The following is a 15,556-nucleotide window of genomic DNA, read 5'->3' as shown; positions in this document are numbered from 1 at the left end:
GCATATGGTTCCGCCTCCACAACTACTGCCCATCATCACTCAATATCCCCACAGATTCGGTGAGGCATAATTGAAGGTAAAGACGTTACTCTGTTTCTCTATTGATGGCTACATCTGAATTTCTGGACCAGACAGCATTGTAACATTCTGTTGACATTCTGCGCTGAGGTCAAACATATTGACCATTCAACCTCCAAATCTATGTTACTGTCACAGAGATGGCCGAAGTGGGCGGCGTCAGAACCAGGAAAAGGAATGAATGACAGAGAGGTGTGGTTTGGTGGAGCTGAGCGAATGTTTTCGCTCAGCATTTAATAAACAGAACAGAAAATAAACGGCTGTAACAATACAAAAACAGGACATGGCACATTCGCCAAAATAAATAGACAAACAAAACAAACAATGGACTAACAAACAAAACACGGTGAGTAGATATTTTAAATATTATTCGCACAATTATTCACTATTACCTCCGTCTCCTATCCCATTCTCCACTCACTGAACACCCAACCCTGAGTGGGTGAAAACATGCTGCTTTTATGCAGCTGTACCAAGACTCGACTGCTAATCAATCATTCAGTTGGAGTCTCGGTACAACTGCATGTGAAATAATAAAGCGCAATTCCCCGTGCTCACATATTACTACTTTTTACTTGCACATGAAGTGCTGTGCAATCCTCATGCCTAAATACACATATACATTTTAAACACTCGTGTTACACAGACCCGTTCATATCCTGTGTACCAGTGTCTATAGACCAACATTTAAACACACCACACGCAACAAATAACAGATAATATACACAGGGACGGGCACTTTGTCACAATTACACATCAAATAAACAGAGAAAATGAACTTTACCAGAATTTTTTACACGAGTATCATCATTGGTGATGCAAAAAAAAAAAAAAAAAAACGACCTTCGTGTCCTCATAGCTAGTTACAGCCATGACTGCAGAAATGTATCAGTCACGCTGAAATCCAGAGACCCCAGATTACTGAAAAACCTGACCCTGGCTGAATTTGCTTGCCTTCGCTATTTGATTATTAAAAATCATTTTCAGCAAAAGCAACAGCTGTTTTGGCAACAGATAATCACATTATCGTTTGGGCACATCCTGATCTAGACCTATTCAACAGGATTTTCAGAGGCCTCAGAGCCAATGTATGAAGAGTCTACAGTTTCACCGGCCACTCAACCTCTCTCTGCCCAAATGCTATGTAGCATCAACTTCCAGATCAGCAGTCTGCATCACTCCTCCCCGCTTTTCAAACAGAATCTCCCTAACTGCATCCATTCTTCAGCCCCACCCTAGCAATCCACAAGGGTAGATAAATTTGGACAAAAAATCAGACATCCAGGAGGAAGGCAAATCTATAATAATTTTAACACCAGTATATGCTCATTCAGGCAGTGCAAAAATATCCACATGTGCAGTTTCTGCAGGGATGCACATTCCAAAGCCATCTGCCCAGTAGCTCCAAAGTGACTTACTTCAACACAGCTTCCACTTCCATAAATATACCCAATTTAAAACATAAACTTCTGACTCAAACAGACAAGATCTTTGTCAACTATTTAATTGACGGACTAGAGAATCCATTCTGCTATTGAAGAACCCAAGACAGTACAGTCTCTTATCCAAAAAGAGGTTAAAAAAGGTTTTATGGCCGGCCCGTTTCCAGCTCCTTTGTTTCCAATCTACAGGATTAATACTATCAGCATCGCAAGCGTCTCATCATTGACTTGTCAGTACCACAGGGATCAACAGGATCAATGTTCTCTACAGTACACTACCATCTCAGATGCAATTCGTTCAATTAAATTAGCAGGCCGTGGTTCCTGGTTAGCAAAAGCAGATATATCAGCTGCATTTAAAGTAATGCCAGACCATTCTTCTCTTCATCACCTGTTCGGCATATGCTGGGCAGAAAAATTTTATTTTTCTACATAGTTAACTTTTGGCTGCCGCAGCAGCCCCAAAGTATTTGATACTCTCTCAGAGGCTTTATACTGGATACTTCTCAATTAATATCAAGTTCCATTTCTGTTCCACCTACACGATGATTTTTTCTTGATCTCTCCTTCCTCAGATCCACCAGCAGAAACGATCACCAATCTTAAAAGTTTATTTTCAGAGGTTGATGTCCCGTTTTCAGAAGAAAAAACAATCACCCCATTCATTCACTGGAATTTCTAGGAATCACACTGGACACAGAAAAGTTCAAAGTCAGCCTTCCCTTATCCAGAAATTTCAGATCAATGAAACAATCAGCACTGCTCTTATTGCTGGGACATTTTAATTCTGCAATTCGCATTATCCCTCAAGGTCAGATATTTATACCTTCATTACTTACTCTTTCATCAACAGCAAAACACTTTAACTCCTACATCAATATTTCATCAGAAGCTAGAAAAGACATTAAAGTGTGGTCAGCTCTCATACAGCACTGGAACGGCCTCTATATTCTATGAAGATTTCATTTCAGCACTGCACGATCTGGCTTTATTTACGGACGCTTCATTTAAGGGATTCAAAGGTTTTTTAAATAATCAATGGTTTTCTAGTGCATGGCCACTAGAAATCGAAAAGCCATTACCACGTTTAAAATCCACAGCTTTTCTCGAAATTTACCCAGTAATCGGAGCAGCACATTTATGGGATCATCTTTGACCAAAGAAATCAATACTTTTCTTTTGTGATAACAAATTTACAGTTCATATTATCAATAAAGGCTGTTCCAGTTCCCCTCTTATTATGCAATTGCTGCGGCGGTTAATATGGATTTCAGTATCAAATAATTTTCTAAATCAAGCGTTGCATTTACCGGGCATTTATAATAATGCAGCTGATGCTCGTTCTTATTTCCAGATTTCCAGATTTCACAGGCTGGTACCTATAGCTCTGCCAACTCCAGCAGTGACACCCCTGTTCAACCAACTAATTTTTGACTGCTTCTAGAAGACTGTGTCTATTTGGAAACTGTCTGTAACATTTAAACTGTTTATTAATATATCAAAATCCAAAAGAAAACAGATTATTGTCTTAATTGTCAGAAAGTGTGATAAATGTTTTTTTTTTCCAATTGTCATTTTCTGTCTTTTGGTATTGATGATATAATATGCTACTGGGGTGTTGAATAACTACAGGGAGAATGCTACCATGTTATGTGCCAGGAAGCTAAGGGGGCCACCAATCTGGGTTTGCAGTGGCTGAAATTTGGTCAGGATTTATACATTTAAATTAAATAGATTTAGTCCAGACAACTCACCAGTTTTGTTTTAAGGTTAAGTGGTATATACATGTAAATGACATTAATGATATATAGATTTCCCCCCCATAAGAAACATTTAACAAATATAGACTTTTTATATGACAAACTTTAAAGTTAGATCTTAAATGGGATGTCAATCGATGTTAAGCTAATGTGTGGTTCGTGGGACGGAAGCTAAGCTCCTCCCTATCCTTTGACCCCTATCATCAATCAAATCTACTTCCTATAACACTGTATACTTCTGTCTTGTGTTTTTCTTTTTGGTTGTGAACCTAAGCGGACTGCAAGACCCCCAGCAATTTATTTCTGTGTAAAGAATGAAAAAGATCAAATTAAGTATGGAGTACTTACCGCACAACTGTTCCTCGGATTCGGACGTCTCTGAAGATCACCTCTTGTCTGTATCGAAACATTCTCTGACAGCTTCAACCCCAGGATCTGGTCAGCCCTGGTTTGTCTAAACTCACGCTCATCTTAGATTTCCACTTTATCTTCTTCCTGCGCATTTCTAATCAGCTCCGGCAAGATCAATTCTTTCAGCTATCAAAAATGGACTCTCCTCTATGACCATATGCTTCCATGCAGAAATATATCACAGAACTCAAACCTATTTCAAATTCTGACCCCCTGTTCATAGATTCAAGCCAGACTGTTATATCCAGACACTGGTTCACATCCCATCTGCCCACGTTGGTTTCCAGAGCAGGACTTCCCCTGCAATTCTATACTCCTCAGAAGAGCAAAGATTAACCAGCATCTAATTAAAAATATGTTCTTCCACATCTATATCTTCTGCACAACAGTCTATTGCTAGTATGTCTGGAGTGAGGACGACCTTACTGCTGGGACCACCAAAGTTTTTCCCCCTAAAAAGAATGTTTGTTTTTTTTCCTTTCCACTCAGCGGAGCGTCTTCACGTAGTTAGTAACCTTCTTTGTTGTGTTAAATGATTTATTTCTTTTTTTGTTTTTATATGCATTGGTGGTTCTTTTGTTTGTCTGCACTTATGGGAATCTTTAGCAGGGAGCCGGAGGTCCATCCTCTGGGGGGTTAGTGAGTCACACTTCCAAGACCTTTGTGCAAGCTACACTTCCTTTATGTACTGAGGGAGATTCTCTCAGTGAGTCAGAGGGGACCCCTGGCCAAACCCAACCTTTAGCATCTAATGCGCTTTCACTCCCCTCACAAGCCAAAGTTCTAAACTTATTCTAGCTAACATCGCAGAAGAAGCTCTCCCTTCGTAACTCGAAGCAATCTCGTTTCAGGCTCTCTGGCGATACATCTCCGCCCCAGCTTTGGAAGTCTATAATTCACCTCATCGAGCACAGCTCTCAACACGCCAGAGTCCACTTTCTTTCTTCCTTTCAGGTTCTCAAGCCTCTAATTATGTGCAGGGGATCTCCCCTGTGTGTCTGGTCCCCTAAACGGCGGGGACCCCCTTCTATATGTTTTCAATCGTTACTAACTATATGTCCTTGAGGGTGCTGAGCACCCAGCCCTTGGAATTAGCAGCATCATAATGCAGCCCTCTCATAATCTGCAGCGGTGACCTCACCACGACTCGGAGCATGTCATGCTGAGGGTTTGGTCCCAATGGTGGGCAGCTCTCCGAGAAGTCAGGCGACATCTCTACAGGTAGCCTGACTCCTGCCCCATGGAGTGATTATGGCACAAAAGGCTTCATTGGAAGCATGGTTGAATAAAGTAATAGGAGTTCTCATTTTTGGCTTGGTGACATTAAAAGAAAACTCACCTCTGGGTCACAAGGTGTTGCAGGGTCAGACCATGCAAGGGACATGCAATAAGACATTTAAGAAACCAAGACATGCAATAAGAATTTAAGAGTATGGTACAGTTTCACAACAGGAAAACACTATTAGGACTAAGAAGACAGCACATAAATCTTCATAAATTAGAGAACAAAATACATTGTGATAGCTAAACAGCGAAAGTTGACCATAAATGAACGATTCAACTATTACAAAGTTTTGATTTAGGCTGAGAAGTGGATATGACCATCTTCAAACTGATATCAGGGTAGAGAGTTTAAAATGTTTAACTGGAAGTCTAATTTGGGTGAATTAACTTTGGCCTTTAGGGTTTGTTCCAGTTGGAATGTTATCTAACATTTAGTAGTCTGTCAGCCTCAGGTCTTGTAAAAATATTGCTATTGGGAACAAACTCAAAAGCAGGGTATGCTGTTGTATATGTTTGAACAGGATTGTTAGGTATTGAGTAAGGACTCAAAAATGAAATGGTTCATCTGGGTGAAAAACTGATTAATAAGATACTTGCATTGTCTATTTTACTAAGAGTTCATATTGCTGCTTTATTTACAGAACCTCATAATGTAGTTTCCTTGGCACAAAAACCATAACCATTGTGGTACAATATTCAGCCATCTTTAATAACCTGACAGAATTAACAACATGATTTTTGGACAAAGTATTAAATTAAATAAACAAAGACATGTAATAATTGAAAACTAAACGCAGATATTAAACCAAAACACAGATCACTTTTAAATCATGGTCTAACATCTGTTAAGAAACATCTCTGTTATTTGTTCAGGAAGCCGACTATTCAAGGAATGGGCTGACACTTTATTTAAGGCAGGCCAGGGCAAGCACACCTTTAAAACCCTGTTATGGGCACATTCTAACAAATGCTACCAGCAAGCGATTTCTATTTCCATTTGTGTTAAGTAGATAATAGTTTTATTGCTTAGTAAATCTTAACAAGATTTTAGAAGATGTTGTATTAGACAAGTGGACATTTGTTAATTCAATTAATTTAATTACCATTCATAGACATACTGTAACTTGTGCCGTAAATAATTAAAGAAATAATTTATTTTGTAGATTATTATTTTATATAAACCCTGACATTTCTTTGAGGTTCCCTGGGGTTGGCACTAAAGACATCCAGATTTTCACATTTCCTGTCCAGGCTAGCCAGTTGTTGAGCTCAATTATTTGAATGTCTGGTTGTTTTTTAAGATTTTAAGATTTTGTAATCTGAGTGATTGGAGAAAATAGGTATGGTATATGGTTGCTAGCTAGGATTTATCATTTTCTGTAGGCAACCCACCAGAATGAATTTACAATGGCAGCATCAAGATACGCGGTATCATAAGGTACAGTAATGCTAGAAAAAAAAAAAAAAACTTTTGACGATGAATGAAGTATCACAAGATGATGTAGGCGGAGGTTGTCTATTACTTTTAAAAGGCTGCATTTTAATAAAAATATCTGCTGACTATAAAATGAGTTACATGCTTGGTTTAGTGTGCTTTTTGTTTATTTAGTTTTATTACTTTTATTTAATTTGATGACCGAGCAACGTCCAGTTAGACTTCTGTGCTGGAGGAAACAGCTAACACAGACAGTTGTACAAAATACTGTCCAATAAGGTGGATGGACAGCCATGGCAGCAAGAACAGCACCTTATTGACCTGTCAGGTCTACAAAGGGTGGAATGTGTTCTGGAAGGATATGTTATCATTCCTCAATGATTGCTGCCTCTGATTCTTTCTGGGAAGTTAGGTGTGGAAATCTTCAGCAAAGCCTGTTCTCCCAAATTGTCCACATTGTCCACAGTCATCACTTTTGAGACTGCTCCAGGTGAAACACCAGTACATTGTGGAGCCTTGGATACAAAAGCAAAAAACAAGATATAATCAGCTGTCTCGCTCATTGTGAGTGAAACTGGGCAATGCAGTTTTACATATGTTTAAACCCTCCTGCATGTTCTAAATAACCACACAAGTTTTACAGATAAACAAATTAAAAACAGAGTGAATATCGTTGTGAGAAAGAGGCATCAAGCACATTTTTGTATTTGAAAAGGATTTTGGTCAAATTGTGGTGTGACTGCTTGTGACTGGAGAGAAGGACAAAGGTAACAAGTAAAAAAAACCTATAACTCTAAACACTTAACCACTGAGGCAAAACTATAATTATAGCCAACACACTGTTCAGGTAATATGTTCCATCAGTGTTATGACTGATTAAGGCATTAGTCAAAACATTTGTCTACTTGAATTACAGTTTTACAAAAGATAAAATGCAAAAAAAAGGTATTTGAGATACAAGAATGCACCCAACAGAGTCATTTTGATTGAGACTTGGTGGTAAATTATTGTTGCCAAGCACAAAATATAGAAATCACTCATCATACGCATGATATTTGGTTATTAAGGACATTCGGAGCAATTAAGTTACTAGTTCCAAAAGTACAATTTTTCATATAACAAGTCAATTTTGATCAGAGTTATTTAGTTCCAACACTGTAAAACCAAAACAACACCATGGCAAAACCCATTCATTTTACCTGTAGGCACTAATGTGGCAAACATTCCTTTTTAAAATATTCTCATCGAACCTTGCACACCTTCCAATAAGAATTGTATATATTCTGGTGGACTTTAGAATGTCATGCCTGTACATAAGTAACTAAAATGCAAACAGAAACACAAGTTTCAATATGACTTGTATTGACCTCTCTCTGGTAACTGACTGGATTGAAAAGGAACCTAAATTTCATGTCAGCACTCTCTGCTGACTTTTTAACATAAAATATGATGTCTTGGTTTATGAATCAGGACAACTGAGTTTGATCCTTAATCATTACAATCTATATTATTAACAGAGGATTTGAAACAATTTACTAAAACCATTAATACTGCCTGCAGATGAGAATGTTGCCAGTAATTAATTGTTATATTAAGCAGGTATAGGACGAATGGGAGAGCTTAGGGTAACCGTATGGTGTTAAAACAGTATAGTTCTTAAAACATACACCTCTCACAGGCAGGTGCCTTTTGCTTGTATCTTTTCAAGTTATGAAGGTTATACCAATATATAGCCACCCAGAAAATGGGACAGGATATCTCTGAGATCAATTTAATAAACAGCAATATGTTTTTTACTTATCAGTGGTCCAAACAAACAGCTTATTTGTTTTTAAATAGACACTATGTCATTTAATAATCTGTATGTTTACAAGTCACAAAAGCGTCATGGAGCTTCAGTCTCCCTCCTGTGGTCACATTTAGTGCTTTTTAAAAACGTTTTCAGAACAGATGTCTTGAGGTTCATTATATCCTTTGGAAAAAAACACAAGATGAAAGCATGTAACAGAAAATTAGATTACTGGCATGATTGTATCCACTAAACATAACTAATATCCAGTATATTACAATTGAATTATCATTTTTGCCTGTATATTATTTTAGTTTGTACTCCACAATGCATGGGTTCTGTGAATTCATTGTTGGATATAAATTATAATCTTATTTTAATTATGGCTCTGTTTATTTACTTTAACATCAGGCTTTCATATTTGATCCAATATGTCTGCAAAATAATAATGGGCTATACAGAAACAAAATTGTTAATAAATCTACTGCCTGGAGCATCGATTTTTTTGTATCTTTATTGTGGTAAAATAAGTTATTTTTGTTTTTAAAGAGGGCATCGACTTCTTAGTATTCATGTTTGTCATTCAAATATGCAGGTACGGTAACCTTTTTATAATAATCTGTATGTAGTGCTTTTCATAATGGACCACCATCACCGAGCTTTACAAGATATGAGACTAGGGTGTGTAAACTATACATCAGCTGCAGGGTCACTTACAAGAACGTCTCACCCGAAAAATGAAACACAAGGGATTGGGGGCCACACAGTGACTCGGTGGCTGAGCGGGGATTTGAACCAGGGACCACCTGGTTCCAAGGTCGGCTTCTTTAAGCGCTGGACCATACAGCCTGCTTTTGTTTGCCCATTTACATTATTTGTTCTGTTTAAACATTTACTGGAAAAAAACGACACGGCTGTACTGTTACATTTTGTTTAACGGTTTTAATTAGGAATGAAACACAACTGTACAGCACAAATAATTCTATATATAAGATAGGAAGTTATCTTGAAGAGAAAAAATGAAAAAAATGTTCATGACCCTGCTCAAGGTGTCCATAAAGAACTCAGTTTGTATAATAGTTGTGGAAAGTGTAACCTCTGCCTCCAGGGCATTCTGTGTTAAAATCTTGATCAGTTATTGGCTGCCTGGTTACTTTTTTTTCTTCTCTCTTTGCTCATCAAATTAAACGAGGTGAGGGAATGAGTAGCCGGAGGGAAGGGTTGAAAAAGATTCGAGAAACACCCACATTCAGCATTCAGCTGAAGTAGGGATTGAGCGAGAGGGAGACAAGGGAGAGTGTGAGAAAGACCAGAAAGGCACTGGCAGTCAGTCGCTTCCGGGATTCTCTGGAGAAAATAGAAAACAATACACATGATACGAAAGGTATGATTCTTTATGGTATTTGTGTTTATTAGTTAGCTAGCACAATTGTTTGGATCAGTTTTCTTACATTTGGCCAAAGTGTGCAACTTCACAGAGTAAGATTCTGAGACATTCTAAAAATGATTCCTGCCATTATATTTTTGTGCATGCGTTTTAATACACACACACACACACACACACACACACACACACACACACACACACACACACACATATATATATATATATATATATATATATTATATATATATATATATATATATATATATCAGGGGAAATATATAATACATAGACAAAATGTGTACAATGGTATTCCTACTGGCACCAGTCTCCCGCCTCATGAAGACCAATTGTATCAATAACTTTTAAATGATGTTAAGTAGTGCAGAATAATGTTTTTGGCTGAGCAAAAAACCCCTCTGTGACAGTAGCTCAAACAAATTATTTCAAAACGCTTTAGGTTTCAGGCTAGTAATTGCGGAGATTTACTTTTAAATTACAAGCATTGTTTCTTGGCCAAAGTCAAGTCTGTACATGACCGCAATAATAAGAATGCAAAACAGTATGTGTATAAATGTTTATAAAACAAAAACTTTTACTGGAAACTGAACTGTTAATAAACAGCGTATCTAAATTATAAATATGCTAAATTTAATATGTTAATTAACCTAGTGCGGAGTTTAAAAAGAAAAGAAAAAAGTTACTATAAAGACAAATAGCGTACTTCAAATTATTGTTTTGCCTGTGCTATGTAAATATAAATGAATGCTTTATTTGATCTGTTGATTAAAATCACCGTCTGAAAATAATTGTTCCTATAAGTTTTACACGTACCATGGTCAACTATTAAGACTACCTTTATCCAAATTTGGTATGCAGCTAGATGTTTCAGGAATTTACACGTGAACTGCTCTTTCAAGAAGGCATTTTACTGTATAAGTATACCTCCCTGGACTGCGCTGCAGACATATTTAAAAATAAACATTAAGCGACAAACAGGTGAGGAAAATGCTTTGTAACATGTAAACTTTTTTTTTTTTTTTTTAATCGTCAAACTAAAGCCCGACAGTCAATTGTTATTCTCTTCTACTGATTAGTTAACTTTCTTTACCATCACCGAAATTTACATTTAAATAAATTAAAATGATTTTGTTCAAGTTTAAAGAAACCAAATGTTTAAAAAACAGAAATAACACAATTATAAAAGTTAATTTATGTTCTGTAACTTGGATACAACCACCCATATATTATTATTATTATTATTATTATTATTATTATTATTATTATTATTATTATTATTATTATTATTATTATTTAAAAGGTAAAAAAAAAGAAAAGAAATGTACTGCTACTTTCACAATTAAAAGGCCAAGAGCATGTTGATATCAATTAAAAGTGTTTAAAATGTCACCCCAGCGGTTCAGTGGTCTGAGGAAAGTGTTCCATCCAGTTTACAGTTATAGGCAGGTTTATCACAGTGCAAGTTGCAAAGAGTTTTTGTGATAGAAAAAAACCCCAAAACCTAATATTTCAAATTATGGCATATCATTGAACCTTTCAAACAGTCTCTGGGTTACTAGATTCATCTGTCCCAGAGTGTTCCAAAACGGGGTCTTCAATCAATTTCCTCCACTAGTTATCAAGACCAGCTAACCATTAAGACATATTTTTCTTTGTCCCTTTCCATTTAGAGACAATGTGAAGCTGTTCCAATATTAGACCATTTCACTGTCTAATCACCACTTTACTGAATGCCAGACACCTTGCAAAATGGATTGAAATAGCTGTTTAAACAGTACATGCTGTATCTTTTCAGGTCTGCTGAGCACCGCACCCACACACAGTGATAAGGATGCAGGCCTTTGGGTTCAGGATAAGGACCTGGTTTCCTTTGGCTTTTTTAGCAGTGACTGCCCACTTTGCCAGCCAGACTCAGGGTCAAGGTAATTAATAGGAATAAAAATGACAAATTAATGGTCAGTAATCCCTCTGATGTGCAGATATGACCACACCCTTTTACATGCTGCTCTGCAGTCAACTGAACATTTTCAATTTTTTTAGTTCACTGATAAAATGAGGAATGGGAATCCATTGGAATTTTATATTATTATTATTATTATTATTATTATTATTATTATTATTATTATTATATTATTAATAATAATAATAATAATAATAATAATAATAATAATAATAATAATAAACACACCCATTAAAAAGTATTTACATATTTACTCTATGCATACCTTTTGTTTAAACAATGCTCTATGAAATATGCTTTTTAAATATATGTTTCAGGACTAAGCTTTGTATTCTGTACATTTTTTTTAAGGTCTCTGTGTGCATTTCATATTTTAAAACCTACAAACAACCTCCATTACACTAGCATGAGTAAAGTTGTTAAAAGAGCTCAACTCAAACCATTGACAAAGTGACAAACAAGTAATGATGAAAAAAAGCTTTCATAAACAGTAGTAATTATATAGCGACGTATCGAAGGTGCCGTGAAGTGATCAAATATAATCACATAAAAGACTGGTTGAGTTATTAAGATCCAGACTATGTGTTTTCATAATAATCATTAGTATTACATTGTATCATTTAAGAAAGGTTAATACACTATAGTGTATCTCTAACACCTGCAGAAAGAGCTATTAAAATGTAACTTTACAAAATTCTGGGAAAGAGAAGAGCTGTTTGAACTTCCAAGACTCATCCCTTCCTAGGGAATTTTACAGTAGCTGCTATAGTGTTACTGTTACCTTTAATATATCCAATATAATATAATATAATATAACATACTTTGCAAATGAGTATTACACACTTTTAGGTATTCATAAATAAAAAGAAACTCACATATTCAAGTAGTTAAAAGGGTTAAGAATGCTCATTCTGTGAACTTGAAACAAAAAAAAGCAGCATTGCTTTGCCTCAGGGCTGCATAGCTCAGTAAAGTCAAAGTAATATGCCTGACAAGCCATCTCTTTTTTTCCTGGGATGTTATATTGAGTAGCTGCTTTAGCACTGATTTAGCTGCTGTTGCTGCTGCTGCAGGTCATTCAGCTGTACTGGTATGTGAAACTGTGCAACTGATGAGCAGATTGCACAACACAAATTTATGGGTTACCTGGCTGAATTTGGACTCATATTTTATGCAAGAAGTGAGATTTTGTACTCCACAGAGAATAAAATGATGCAGAATAAAGATCCCTTATCTCAGGTTGGTGAGCTTGGAATCATACGCTTGTTATTACAATATACTCTTGTATGTGTCCCACTGTTAACTTGTATATGTGTGCCACACTGTAGATATTTACATTACTAGACTGTCAGTTTTATCTATAGTTTTTTATACACACACATATATATATATATATATATATACACACACACACACACACACACACATATATATATATATATATATATATATATATATATATATATATATATATATATATATATATATATATATATATATATATATCAGACTTGTAGGACTCAGACTCGAATCATGGCACAAAAGACTCGGACTTGGTCTCGGACATTCGAGCTCCATGACTCGGAGATATTAACGACAAGTGCTTTTTAATTTCTATTATACAAGTTATATTACAGTTACTAGGAAACTGTGCACAATGAAAACCCACCCAACAAAACATTAATAGTAAGCATAAGAAATTGAAAGCGAGTTAGCTTGTAGTGTAAACACACCGTCACATCGCAGAGGTTTTTGTCCTCTTTTGCGTTAAGTTTTAAAAGGAATAAATATCGTCAGCATGGTAAACAAAGTATGTAAATATTTGGCTTTTAACAAGCCTTTCTCTTTACTACTTTAAATAGTGTTCTATGTTTTTAAAGGAATGTAAAAAATAAATTTCTAACTCTGCATTCTTGAAAAATATGTAATCTGATTTTGCTGAGCTCCTGAATCTCTGAAATATAATTTATTTGTTTGCACTGAAAACAATAGAACATTGGTCACCTTAAGAATGAATGAAAAAAGAATAATCATGTACTGTAAGTTATTATTGTACTTTTAGAGCTTCTTAATTCGTATCAAAAAGTCACTGAGTGTCATTAAATATTCTGTGATTTGCGGCTAATCTCCACTCGTTCCCAGCACACGCCATCACTGTTTGCAAGCAGTGTCAATAAATTCACCTGGCAAATTCAGTGTAAAATTAGGCACTAAAGTCTCAAATAGAAAATTGCCTACCATCAAACAGGCATATCAGACTGATGTGACAAAAGGACTGATTGATAGCAGAAAAAGAATGACAGAATAACTTAATGCCACTTCATTTATCAAAATGAAAATAATTTATTATGAATGTGGAAATGAACAATACGCTGTGCAGTGTCAACCTAGAAATCTAGCTGTGTGTTCTTATTCCATTATGAACCTACACAAAGGGGAATACATAAATATAATAGGTTTTGTGTAAAAGAGAAAGGATAAAAAATCGATTATCTGAAATGAAATGAACTGAAGCACAATCTTGTAAATGCATCATTGTATTACAGACTTAATAAAAATGCATATACAATGAAAGTGAAACATAATGTTCTGTTTTGCATAACAAATAATACAAATAATTCAAAATGTACTATTTAAGAACACAGTATATATACAGTTCCGGCAATGTCTAAATCAGATTGTCAGATTTTACCCGAACCGAAGTCAAAGTAGATGCTGTAGTCAGAGGTGAAAGTAACTTTAACTTCTTACCTGTGTATTGTTATTTTCAGGTACACGTTTAAAAGTGGTACTCAGTGCACTGCGCTTGCTGGTGCAGGCCTAAACAACTTCTGCTAAGAAAGCAGGGAAGCGCTCTCTCATATCTGGTACATTATGCTGTTTTAGGTTTTCTGCATCTTTTTACATTTAATTTATGTTTTTTTTTCCAATCTTTATGTTGTTTTTAATGTAATTTATCGCATTTTTCCATCATTAATTAAATAGTATGCAAATATTTATCATATTCAATACATTGGGTCTTGTACATTTTTTTTACCCGTGCAACTTTGCAATGGACTTCTCGTGAATTGATTGTCTGTTGTTTGCAAAAAAATTATGTATATTAGCAAAACACCCATCAGATCACAATTGATTGCACATGTACCAAAATCTGACAGCACACAACTTGATATTTGACAGCTTACCACTTTCTGACACTACACCGGTCCGGTTTTGGTCTGCATACCACATTGTGACAACATACAGTATTCAAATTCCAAAAGAAAAGAAGATAGTGACAGACAAGTTGAAAAAGACATGCAAATAGAATAATCTAGCTAGAAAAATATATATATATATTTGTATTTTTATGTTTATTATTTGTGCATTTTTCCTGAGGGATATCAGACAACGTCCATTAGATAAATTGTTCACCCACTACTACCACTATTTTAATAAGAAAATGGATTTGAGTTTGTTTCAAGGACTCGGACTCAGAACTCGAATGACAGTAACTCGGACTCGAATGAGAGTGACTCGGGCTCGGACTGGAATGATAGTGACTCGGACTCGGACTCGAATGATAGAGACTCGGACTCGAGGTTTGAAGACTCGACTATAAGCCTGATATACATCCTATATAGCCTGATAAATTTTCTCCTTTTGTTGCCTTATAGCCTATTTTTAAAATGCATTAAAATAGTTCACTTATCTGCACATCCTACCCCACAACTTCCAAGTAAAAAAATATTCTAGAAATCTGTAGAAAATTAATTTAAAATAAAAACTGAAATAGCTTGGTTGGATAAGTGTCTACCCCCCTTGTAATACCAATCCTAAATCCCAATCCGGTGTAACCAGTCACCTTCAAAATCACACACCAAGTTAAGTGGCCTCCACCTGTGTTAAATTGTAGTGATTCACATGATTTCAGGATAAATTCAGCAATTTTTAGGTTCCCTCTGCTGGGTAGTGCATTTCAAAGTAAAGACTCAACCATGAGCATCAAGGCG

General features: G+C 35.8%; 1 protein-coding gene across 4 annotated transcripts in view; it reads left to right on the top strand.

Annotated features, from left to right (window-relative positions):
* Positions 1–9,439: 9,439 nt before the first annotated feature.
* LOC121314884 (collagen alpha-1(XIV) chain-like) overlaps positions 9,440–15,556 on the top strand; it is a 76,800-nt gene continuing 70,683 nt past the window's right edge. For 2 of the 4 annotated variants that reach the window (XM_041248618.1, XM_041248617.1), the window contains exons 1-2: positions 9,442–9,583; positions 11,400–11,526. In XM_041248618.1, coding sequence (XP_041104552.1) covers positions 11,436–11,526 — 91 coding nt within the window. In that variant the 5' untranslated portion in view covers positions 9,442–9,583; positions 11,400–11,435. Of the gene's footprint in view, positions 9,584–11,399; positions 11,527–15,556 lie in introns of all 4 variants that reach the window. The other 2 variants (XM_041248619.1, XM_041248620.1) reach the window with 2 other exon arrangements.

Source organism: Polyodon spathula, chromosome 4 (genome assembly GCF_017654505.1).
Source record: "Polyodon spathula isolate WHYD16114869_AA chromosome 4, ASM1765450v1, whole genome shotgun sequence".
NCBI classification, from domain to species: domain Eukaryota; kingdom Metazoa; phylum Chordata; class Actinopteri; order Acipenseriformes; family Polyodontidae; genus Polyodon; species Polyodon spathula.
Note: the sequence above shows the minus strand (reverse complement) of the source record. Positions and strands in the feature narration are given on the sequence as shown.